The sequence below is a fragment of the Drosophila serrata genome, unplaced genomic scaffold (assembly GCF_035046125.1).
Source record: "Drosophila serrata isolate PLE 108 unplaced genomic scaffold, ASM3504612v1 contig_276, whole genome shotgun sequence".
NCBI lineage: Eukaryota > Metazoa > Arthropoda > Insecta > Diptera > Drosophilidae > Drosophila > Drosophila serrata.
The window spans coordinates 2,377,119-2,389,377 of NW_028257174.1; the positions used below are offsets into that span (position 1 = coordinate 2,377,119).

Sequence of the window (12,259 nt, forward strand, 5' to 3'; positions counted from 1 at the left end):
AAAGCAGCAGCCTCCTTCTTCTCACGGTTTTTCAGTTCGCTTTTCTTTTATAGTTTATAGTTTATAGTTTTCTTTTTTTTTTGTTCAGAACCAAAATCAGGTCACAGCTGAAAGAGGATTTAGTCAAGATGAATTGATTTTAAGACCCACCACCAAAAAGTATTATAACAAAACTCTGGATTTTTTTTTTGTAAGATTTCATTGTTTTTGTTTGGTTTTATTTTGTATTTGTTACTCTTTTTGTTTTTGCATTTTTGTTTTTCTTTATTGAACATAATAATTTGTTGTTGTTTGTTAAGTTTGTTTTTTGTTTTTGTTGTTACTTTTAATGCTCGCTCACTTTCGCTTGTTAAATTTGTAGCTTAAATTTAATTTCAAAATGTCACCTCCACGGCGACCTCATGCAAGTTTAATTATTATTATTATTATTATTTTTTTCTGTTTTTTTGGGTGTGTGTGTGTGTGTAAACTTATTTTGTTAGAATTGTAGCGTATTTTAAATTTAATTTTAATATGCATAAATTGTTTGCCCTTTCGAACCCGCGCTAGCTAACCTTTCTGTTTCATGCCATTAAACATTTTATCCATTTTATCATCGGCCGCCTCTTTTGTTTATTATTTAATGTGTTACATTTGCTGCCTGCCTTTATCAACTTTATGCAATGTAAAAAAAAAACAATAGTTTTGTATATATATATATATATATATATATATAAATTGTGTTTTTGTTTAGCCATATTAATGAACATTTATCTCGTAGCTTTTTATGTCTTGATGTATTTTGTATTTTGTTTTATGTTTTTTGTTTGTTTTTTATGAATTTTTGTATGTTTTTATGTGTATGTGTTGCATTTCGTAATTTGTTGCCCTTTTGCTTGGCCTTTGTTGCTATTTTAGAATAGATTAAATTGTTGTCTTTAACGCCCGCACAGATTTTGGCTCTCGTTTTGTTTGCTTTTGTTAGTCTGCTATTTAACAATGTTGACAAAATATATATACATATGTATATCTATATATATATTTCGATTAGATATTACCTTTGTCAGTGTCCAGTGTCCAGTGTCCAGTGTGTGTGTGTTGTGTGTGTGTGTGTGTGTGAAGTGTGTGCTTTAGCTTTAACTTTGCTTCTAAGTTTCGTCTGCAATTTTAAGTTTTTATTCACTAGGTTTTTTGTTTCTTTTCTTTAAAATGCCTTCATCCGCTGGTGTAAATAATTATATGAAATAATTCTTGCCCGTGCATAAGTAAATTCTTAAATATTTTCATTCATTTCCATTTTTTTCTCTTATTTTTTTTGTTGCATTTTGTTTTTTGCTTTACTTTAACTTTTTTCCTTCTTGAAGTTTTCTCTTTTGTGTATAAATTTAAAATTGTCAGCCATTTGTTGTTGTTTGTTTGTTTTCGTTAATAAAAACATTCTGTAATTTATTTATATTTATATTTATGTTTTAATACGTTACGACTTTCATTCCGATTTAACCTTTCAACTTTTTGCTTTTCCTTCTCTCTCTCTCTCTGCTAATTTCTATAAAAAGTGCGTAATTAAAAATTGTTGGCGCTCGCAATTGTTGTTATAATAATCATTGTATTTATTCATTCATCTGTTAATAGCTAAACTTTATCGTATCATATTCAGATACGTGTGTGTATATATACACACAGCAGTGTGTGGTACAAAAAAAAAAAAATGAGAGAGATGTGAGTGTGTGTGTTGTAGTTGCAGCTCAGCGCTTTTCCTTTTTAAATTTGATTTGATTTCAATTACTTTTCCGCACTTTTCTCGCACTTTTCCTTCTTTTTTCCGGCTTACCGTTTACTATTACCTATTTTCGCTTAGGCTCCGTGAATCATTTGTTTAAAAATACTTTTACTTTTTAGGATAGTTCTCCTCATATAGATTTATGTACAACATTTAAATTACTAATAGTTGTAATTTATTTTCACGTTACTTTCATTATTTAATTAACTCGTAGACGCAAGAAACAAAACAAAAAGTAGAATGGAACAAAGCTGGGATTATTATTATCAAATGTTTTGTTTAGGCTAAAAATCCAAAAATTGGGGGATTTAAGCGTGTTTAGCATTGAAAACTTAAGCTTAATTAATAACTTACACACAGGCACGCACACTCTTACACTCGTGACACACACATATACAAGACCACAAAGTATTAAGGAAATTAATCAAAAAAAATCGAACTAGACACAACATATATATATATATATATCTATATGATATCTATATCTGCAGGTTCCAAATACATTTGGGGGGAGGGCTTTTTCCGCTGGACTTTCAACTTGAATTTGAATGTTTTCTTGTTTGTTTGTTTATTACAACCGAATGTCTTTTATTTTCGTTTCATTTAAGCCATAAATCTATATACTTGAAGTATTGGTAATAGTAATTGCTTTAGCTCTCGTCGCATCTGTGTATATGCTATATACAAATCTAATCTTCGGATGGATTGTTTGTTGTTGCTTGAGACAAATAAAAACCGAAACAAAATGAAGTCTTCCAGACAACCAGAGAAAGGATTTAGGACTAGGCTCAATATGTATATATATATGTATATATAAAAAAAAGAAGATACAACACTTCATCCTGGACGTTTTAAGGAAGCCAATTTAGCTTTTTATTTCTCTCGCTCTCTCTATCTTTCTCAAGGGAAATGGGAAATGCATTGGTAGTAGGCTAATTTTGGACGCAATCGAACAATTTTCTCACTTCACTAACAAATATAGCTAAGAAAAAAAAAAGAAAAAACAGACACACACAAAACAAGTGAACTGGATACAAAGAACAAAAAAAATATATATAGAACACATGAATTGTGCTATATATAATATATAGATTTTTGTATTTTTTTATTTAAATATTTTGTTTTTTATTTTCAGCTTTCCTTTCGCTTTTGTTTGTTATCGCGTTTGCTTGTTTTTTGTTTGCTCTCGTTTGAAATTAGCGGGCGGTGCAGCATGGCGTATGCGTGATATTTGCGGAACGAGCAAGAAGAAACGAGAAACGAAATCGCTGCCTTTTCGGTTGGATAAGTTTTGCATATTTTGCATTCATTGCAATGCAAGATATATATGCTATATATAATATATATATTGTATAATATATATATTTATAATTTATATTTATTTAGTTATTTATTATATTATTTATTTAGTCGATTTAGTTATTTACTTATTTATTTGTTATTTATTTATTATTTATTATTTTGCGGCTCTTAGCTTGTGTTGATAATTTTCTGTGTTTTCGTTTAGCTACAAATACATATGCTTATGTGTGTGTATTAAAATATCCCTTATCGCTTCACTTTCGCTTCCTGTTCCATTGCCGCTTCCGCTTCCGGTTTCCTGCCTCTCTCTCTCTCTTTCTACTTCTGTCAGCTTTATTGCCTTGGCATTGTCTTTGCTTTGTTATCTTGGTTGTGTGTGTGTGTTGTGTTGTGTTGTGTTGTGTGTGTATTTTTGTCACAAAGATCTAACGCTATATAATTAAAAATTGGCTTCTGCTTTTCTACTCTCATTATTCTTTGTATTCATTTTTTTTGGCCGCTTTAGTTTCATTATTTTCATTGTTTAAGGTTTTAGTTTTAGTTTTAGTTTATTTTTTGTGTTTTGCTTTTGTTTTTAAGAGAACTTTTGCTACGTTGGTATTATAATGCATGTGGAATTATTAGCTTTAATTATTTACTGCTTATTGCGTTTTATAAACACTAACTTCATTTGTCTTATTTCAACTACTTACTTAAGCCGCCATTCCGCTGCTCCGCATTCCTTTCTCCTTTTCTCATAATTTTTTCCTTTTATATGTTGTAGGCTTTCCTTTCATCCTTTTATCCTTTGATCCTTTCTAACTTCGCTTCCATCCTTCATTTGCCATAACTTAACATACAGTTCGTAATACTAGTAAAAAAAATGTGTCTCTCCCGTTCCGTTCTTCTGTTTTTTTGTTTTGTTTTTTTCACGTATTTTTTTTTGCTTGCTTGCTTTTTGTTTTTACTTTTGCGACTGGCTTTTCCGGCCAAAACACACACTAATGCACAATTATTACTAGACAAAAAAAAAAAAAAACATAGGTTCGCTTACTAGCCTAAAGTTGTAAAGGTCTATAGAAAAAAACCGATCCACATTTTGATCCTGCGTCATCGCTTTGTTAAGTACATTGTAGTGGTTTGCGATCCTTTTTTTCGTTTGCATTTATATTTTCATTTCCGTTTCCGGTGTACTCTGGCCTCTGTTAACTGGCGTGTAGTTGTCTTGGTTTTTATGTTTTCATTTCTTTTTTTGTTGGAATGTTGGGCTTTTGTTCTTGCGACTTAGTAGCGCTGCTGGTACTCGTGGTGCCAGCGGTTAAAGTCGATATGGAACACGATGATCGAGCCCGTCGAGAGACCAGCCAACAGATATCTGTTAAGTTTTGATATATCAAGGGGTTAGAACTGGGTAGAAATCATGCTAAGATCTTGAAAACAAACTAAAAAAAGTACACTTTCTGAGGCTCTAAACAAAACTTCTGAGAATGCCTATTAATGATTTTGTGGCCTTGCAAAGTATTCTAATTTTAATAAGAAGCTTGAAACTAAGTAAAGGAATTATTTCCGACCCTATAAATCATATATATTCATGATCAGCATCAACAGGGAAATATTTCTAGCTATCTCCGGCCAAGAAAAATAATTTTCAGAAATTTTCCATTTTTTTAAAAAAAGGAAAGGGGTTACATCGTTAAAATTTGCAAAAATCGGACAAAAATTCACATTTTAAATGAAGAACGCAGTTTTATTAACCTGCTAAAAACGAACATACGACCGTTTTCCGAATTAAAATTAACTCTGTTTTGACTGAGTTATGGATTTTTTTAAATTTTGATTTGTCGTAAAATTTGCATATAAAAATATAGTTAATATCGATTAAAAAATGGGATTGCACCTTCAGTCTGAAGCTTAAAAGAAAGTGAAGGAGTCATTTCCGAACCTATAAATTATATATATTCTTGATCAGCATCAATAGGGGAATCTTTCTAGCTATTTTTTGGTAGAAAAAAAATTTACTAATTTTTTTCAAAAATTTTAAAGGGGTTACATCGTTAAAATTGTCAAAAACTTTAAATTTTTGAAGAATTTAAATGGAGTATGCAGATTTATAAACTGCAGAAAAACTAACACAGAACCGCTGTCCGATTTAAAATTAATGCATTTTTGGCTTGGTTATGCGATTTTTAAGCTTTGCGTTGTTAACAAAAATTGTAATATAAAAATAACGATAAATATTGATTAAATTTCGACTTACTTTTGATCATGGGTGAGGGCCAAAGACCGGATGCCCGCATTGCAGGCGGGGAAGGCATAAAGTGGTGCTAGGTTGAAGGTGCGCCACACCTCCACGATGCCGCGATCGCCGGCTGTCATCAGGTATTCACCATCACGCGAAAGCAGCATGCACTGTAAAAATTAATAAAAAAAAATAATTAATTAAATTAATTAAAAACAAAAATAGAAAGTAATATTAATACCCCAAAACAGACATTAAATAACTATAAACTTCTAACGAAATATATAAAGATAATAAATGTACTTGCATTCTACTTCTTAAAATATGTTTTTTATCTAGATCGAGTTGGAAAACTCACCTGTAGATTGTCGTTGTGCGTCTCGTGGCGCAGTTTCTTGCCATTTATGGTATAGGCTGCCACATTACCCTTGTCGTAGTTGATGACAATGAAGCCCTCCCGTGACATGGTAATCAGTTCCGGGGAATGGAACTCCGCGGGTGAATCCAGTGAGCGCAGCAGGTCCCCAAAGGTGGTGTGAATCAGCACAGGTCCATCTGGAGATGAAGGAGAAAAAAACAAAAGGCAAGCAGGAACCTTTAGTAAATGCTGCTTCTCCTGGAACTCCTCCTTCTCCTCCTCACTCACTTGATGATCCCGAAACGACCAGTCCCAGCTCGGCACTGATCACCACCGAAGTCACCGCCTGTTCATGACCCGTCAAGGTGGCTCGCGGAGTGGGCACATCACCCTCACCCACAATGCTCTGAGTGCGGGCATTCCAGTGCCACAAGAGCACTGTGCAATCCGCCGATCCGGAGGCAATATAACAATCCGAGGTGATGTTGCACTCGGAACGGGCCATGCAGGTCACCACACCGAAGTGACCGAATACAATTTGCACAATTTTTGCTGTAATAAAAGAGAGACTTTAAGTTTGATGGATTCCCCTCTGGATGAAGCCTCCCAACTTACCCGTTTCGGTGGCAAAAACCCTGAAACTATTGTCCCAGAACCCGCAGGCAATCAGGAATCTGCTATCCACAGTGGTCACAAAACAATTTGATCGAATCTTGAGCATCTGGCTGAAGTTGTCACCCAAATGACGGCGACTCACCGCATTGCTATTGTTATTGGTGCCATGAACAGCTGCAAGAGAGACACAAAAATCATTCAAGAAACCCATGGAAAGATTCAATTAATCTATAGATACTCACCCAGCACTGGATCAATGGTCAGCGGCTGATTGGAGCCCGGCGATTGTGGCGACTCCGCATAGCTGGGACTCTGGACGGAGGCGGTGTAGTTGCAATTCCAGCGATTCACCGCAAATTGATGACCCGCCGTCACGGTGACCACCGAGGGCAGGGACAGCTGCGGATACGTATTGGCCGAAATGTGTATAACCGGTGAGTTCTGATAGAACTTGAGCATCTGGCACAAATCCTCCGGCATGGCGCTAAACATCATGGGTGACAAATGCATCGCTGAGCTGCGCGGCGGATGTGGTTCCATCAGCAGCTGGCTGGGCGTCTGGCCAAAGTTACGAATCTGATTCTCGACAGCCTCTCGCATTACGGGATCCAGGACACCATCGAGATCCACACTGCCCTCGTAGGTGAGGTAATAGAACACATTGGTGGCCCTGATGGCCTCCGGTCCGCGTTGCTTGTAGCCAAAGATCAAATCGATCCACTGATGCAGCTGACAGGATACAAATTCCGACTCGAGGGCCATCCTATTGATGCGGACAAACTCCTCCGGGCTCTTGGCCCATGGCGGCAGCTCAATGTCATCCACCAAAGCTCCATCTTCGCGGTGACCCAACCGATAGTTGGATGCATTGTAGAACATCTCGGGCAGGAAATACCATTCCGGTATCAGTTCTTTGACATCAGATGTATCCCGCTGGCAGTTCTTCCATGACAAGGACACAGAGCTAAACAATCGGTCCGGATAATCGAATTTGCCGCCCTGAAGGGCCAGGAACATGGTGGTGAAGGGCTCCACGCGCACCAACCAATTGAGGGTGAAGGCCGCCGTGGAGTAGTGGGTGCCATAGTGGAAAGGCGGTATGGTATCGCTGTCCCAGCTCTCATATCGCTCCTCAAAGTAGGCCCGCCTCGAGGGATTCAGTGCTCCAATCGGTTTCGATAGATCCCTGTAGTTGGAGGGCAGACTGAGATCCAAATCCTTGGACTCGTAGTTGGTCAGCACCCAGGGGAAAATGGGATACTGATTGAGGTCGTTGTATGTCCTGCCCGCAATCGTATTGAGGAACATTAGATACTCAAAGTTGCTGATCTCGCGGCGTTGCCATTTCTGGGTCATGTTCGAGTTTCGCATCAGCTGTCGTGGTGACATCATCGAGGCGCGTCGCGTCTGTGGAATTCCATACTTAATGCCCACGCCCACGCGGGGCAAAGCCTTAATCACCTTCTTCACCGTATGCTGATCGGGAAAGGCAAACAGGATGGACGTCCGACTGGCCAGGAAGATCTCCAAGGCCACATTCTGCAGGAGATAGCGACGCGAGAAGATGGCACGCACCTCCGAGAAATACCACTTGCCATGCAAATGATCGCAGTACTTGAGTACCTCACCATCGATCTTCTGGAACTCTGGATGCTCTTCATCCACCTCGAAGAACATCTCGGTGCTGGTAATGGACACAGTGCCGGGGGCCACCAGTCCAGGTGCTATCAAGCGGGCCTTGGTGCTTATATTCACGGGTCCTGTCAGATCCAAATCCAGTTCTCTATCCTCAATCAAAAGTTCAGCATCATCCAGCAGTTCGCCATTGTGCTGGCCCGAGGAGGGATGCGAACGGGACACTGCAATTTGTGTATGGAACTCATCGCGTGTCTGCAGGATGGCATCCTCGGGACCTCCATTCTCTAGGGCCGCCTTCAGTGTGGCCTGCGGATGGGATGAGCCCCTGGGATTCTGCACCATACGCTTGCGCCGTCGGGCATCATCCTCCCAGGCATCCAGCTTCCAGTAGGGACTCTTTTGCACAGCACCAACAATGACACCGCCGCTGGCACTTGTGGTTGAACTGGAACTGGAATCACCCCAGGCGCCATGTCGATTACACATAATGTTCCGCACCTTCTCCAGCAGCCGACTGGCAATGACATTATCCCTTCGCCTGGCTGCAGTGATTAGGTGATCACACATTCGCTCCTCCTCTCTCCTTTCCAGCAATGTCTGAGCACACTGTGACTCAAAGTCGGCATGTTTAAGGACATCATCTGCTCGCATTCGGTTCAGGATAAACTCTGCCTCATTGGCCACACGAACAATGTGATCCTTCATGGCATGCGAGAGCAGGCGTCCCTCGTTGATCAGCTCGATGAAGGCCAGGCCGGCGTGCTTTTGCAGACTATTCTGCCACTCCTGGGAGCAGAGTAACATCACCAGCTCCACAACGGAATGGGAGTTCTTGAATGTGGTCAGACCCTTGCCCTCCATCAGCAATTCCTGGCCATGTGAACCGACCAGAGTCTTGGAGAGGAATGGAGCAAAGTCCACCATTATTTCGCGTAGCAGAGGACACACCGGTCCCAGGGCCACCTCCAGTTTCTGGGTGAGACTTGCCTCACGCGATGGCGTCGTCAGCGGCAGTTGGGACACCAAGGCGGGCGCCTTCATGGGCAACTCCTCGGGACGAGGTCTCTGATTGGCCACCACACCCTGCGACTGACCGGAGGAGTTGACTCCTCCAGAGCTGGCCACATAACCATCGGGTACTCGCACAACGGATATCTCCGAATCCGGTTTATCACCACGCTCCGAGTGCACCGAGTGCTGTTGTTGCTGCTGCTGCTGCTGCTGGTTAATCCCCGCCTGCTGCTGCTGTTGCTGGGTGAGATGGGAATCATGCTTATCGGTGCTGCCATCCACCAGACCCACCACCATGCCGGCACTGGCCGCCTGGACAGCGGCATCCTCGTTGAGGTTGACATCCGTCCAGCTCTCGTCGTTGGAGTGACTGGGCTTGTGGTCATCGATTAGTATTTCGCTGGAGGACTCCACCTCGGGCACCTCGTTCTCCGTGGAATTCATATTCAGGGATCCCACGTCCGAGTCCACGCTCTGCGGTATTCGTATTTGGTTGGGGGTTAGGAAAATATACGGGGAAAAATAGATGGAAATAAGCAGGCAATCAAAATATGTATGGATTTCTTTTTTGACAGAAGAGCAATCAAATGAGTTGTCGCCCACTTTTGTGTGGCGTTTTTGTCCTCACTCTTACACTGGGCGAAAAGTGTTTGACTAATATCTAATATCTAACTATTTAGGCATGCGGATTACTTAGTACTTGCAATTGTGCAAAAATAATTGACTGTAATTAAAGTTTTGATAACTTTTAGTTAGGTATTAGGGTGATAATTTAATTGAGTTTTTGTAGCTAATAAATATGTATAAATTCATATATATTAAAATAAATATTTATATAAATGTAAAGCATTTAAGTGTGAAATAAATATGGCAAATAAATAAATTTAATAACAAAAAATATATATATTAATGTTTTCAATGTCAATTTTTAATTTGATCAACTTTTCCTAAGGAAACTTTGTAGAAATTTAATTGCGCTTCTAATTTTTTGCCAGTGCATTTACTTATTGGTGTGCGTGGGCGTGCATGTCAGCATGTGTGCGTGTGTGCGTGTGTGGACTTTGATGTATGCCTATCATTTGCACATTAATTATGCACATTGGACTATAAATCAAAATTCCCAAGTTCTGGCCTCCGTCCGTTTTGTCAACACATGCATTTGTCATCACAACTCGACCCCCGGATTCTCTCTGGTCCTTCTCCAAAAAGCCCTCCCCGATTCCCTGTTTATACAACAACTGTCACTCATCGGCAGCGGTGGCATCGGTGGCAATGGCGGTGACAGTTTGTCAAGTGATTTGCATAAAAGTAGTCCAGAATCCCCCCGAAAACTGACTCTCCCTCACTCTCTTGGAGATCTGTCCTAACCCAAATTCAGAGCCAATATTTTGGCCACAATTCTGGAGGCTGGCATTAGGCAAAACGCAAATGGAACGCAGCGAATTGGAATGGTATGGGAACGGGGAATGTGAAATGGAACACGAGCGACAAATTTCGTTAAGCGTTTGACAAATGTCAGCTGTCAGACAGGAACACTCAGGCAGGAACGCGTGTCCTGTCCGTGTGTCCGTATGTCCGTTACTCTGTTGTTTCCGTTTGTCCGCATAAGGGAGAGATGTCCGATTACAGAGCAGAAAATATAGGTCAAAGATCATCAAATGTATTTATAAGGTTTGATTGAATTTCAAATCTTTTAATTGTTTAGAGAAATATAAAGATGAAACAGGATGGAAAACTATTTAGTTTAAGTTTTTGTTGCCTACTTTTTTGCCTATTTAATGTTGATTTGAAATCTCTGGTAATTTACGTGTGAATTTCGTTCAGTGTTTTTAGTAAAACCCAAACCCTGAAGCAGCTGTTGCGTGTGGCATCAGCTTGTCATCAACACGAAATCAATCGCCTTTTGTTTGCCCTCGATTGCAGAAGTGTTGTCCCATGTCCTGTCCTGGGGATCGCATCCTGGGGACTCGCACTCAACCTCCCACCTTGGAAATTCAAATTCCAGCCCCCCAAAAAACCCATTGCTCATCCCATTCCAGGGTGGCTGAGGGTGGCTGCCCAATCTTGTCAACTGTGATATATGCACGCATTCATTAAAGGAGGTGAGCAACAGAGAGTGGGAGGGAGCAGTGCACTTAGCAGCTAATCACTATGCGTGTGTGTGTGTGTGTGTGTGTGTATGGGGAGGCATAAATAATGCCTGTGTATTAGTTCATTAGGGGTGTGCCATCAAAAACCCCCCTTCTCATCCCACACACCTTCAACCAAAAAAGCGATAAAAGCCAAGAAAAGTGCTCTAGTGTGCGTGTGTGCTTTACAGCTATGTATCACTAATTGCACAAGACATGTACACATTAACATATACCACACAGATACATACACAAGAGCGGGGGATAAATCACAGGAGCATACACATACATACACGTCAACACAATCTAAGGACACAGACACACACACATATCAGAGAAGCCAGAGTAATGCATACTTTTCGGCACCACAAAGGTGGCTTCAGTGGCATTTTGAAAAGGGGAATTGGGATTGGAAATGGGAACGGGAATGGCTCATGGTTTATGTGCTCCCTTCCCTGGATGCCACTCATTAAGTGCTTTGATTTGTCGGTGCAGATTACAAAATGAAACATCGATCCAACTTAATTGCAGGCTCAGGCTTCTAGGTCCAAAAAAATCAATAGGAACCGCAATAAAATGTAACATTAAAAAGAACAAATGAAACTAACTAAACCATACTTTGAATAAATATATATCGATATCTTAATATGATCATTTCTTCAACAAATCATAAGTTTAAAAAACCTATAGCTCAGTCAAAAATACATCATTTCAATTCGGAAATCTGCTTAATGCTAGTTTTTATTATGTTAATCAATCTGCATACTTAATTTAAATCAAAAATTTTGTCGATTTTTGAAACGATGAAACCCCTTTCCTTTTTTTCCTATATTTTCCTATAATCCTTCTTTGTCCTATAATTTTCTATCCTTTCAAAATCCAATTTTTCCTTGTACAATCATATTCTCAAGCAAAAGTTAAAATGCTTTTATAATTATATCGATGTAAGCTGAGAATACAACAATTATATATTTATTCCCTCCTCATAAAAAAGGGAAAAGAAAACAGACCGACAGAGACAATAAAGAAAAGCACAAAAATTCGAAAAATACACAAAGGCAAATATAGAACTGGGGACAGCAATTAAGGCTCAACGGAAAACACACCAAAAATCAAATGTAATGAGAGGTCAAAAAAAGATGTGTAAAATAAAACCGAAATGTAAGCGTGTTTCATATATATTTTCTGAGTCTGTAGATTTCTTGGGTGTGTGTATGATGTGTGTGTTG

General features: G+C 39.5%; 1 protein-coding gene across 27 annotated transcripts in view; it reads right to left on the reverse strand.

Moving 5' to 3' along the window:
- Positions 1-2,680: 2,680 nt before the first annotated feature.
- rg (A kinase anchor protein rugose) overlaps positions 2,681-12,259 on the reverse strand; it is a 235,809-nt gene continuing 226,230 nt past the window's right edge. For all 27 annotated transcript variants that reach the window (XM_086835487.1, XM_086835496.1, XM_086835488.1 and 24 more), the window contains 6 exons: positions 6,495-9,375; positions 6,253-6,426; positions 5,926-6,189; positions 5,638-5,834; positions 5,298-5,449; positions 2,681-4,415 (listed from right to left, as the gene is read on the reverse strand). In XM_086835487.1, the coding sequence (XP_086691613.1) occupies positions 4,325-4,415; positions 5,298-5,449; positions 5,638-5,834; positions 5,926-6,189; positions 6,253-6,426; positions 6,495-9,375 (3,759 nt within the window). In that variant the 3' untranslated portion in view covers positions 2,681-4,324. The remainder of the gene's footprint in view (positions 4,416-5,297; positions 5,450-5,637; positions 5,835-5,925; positions 6,190-6,252; positions 6,427-6,494; positions 9,376-12,259) is intronic.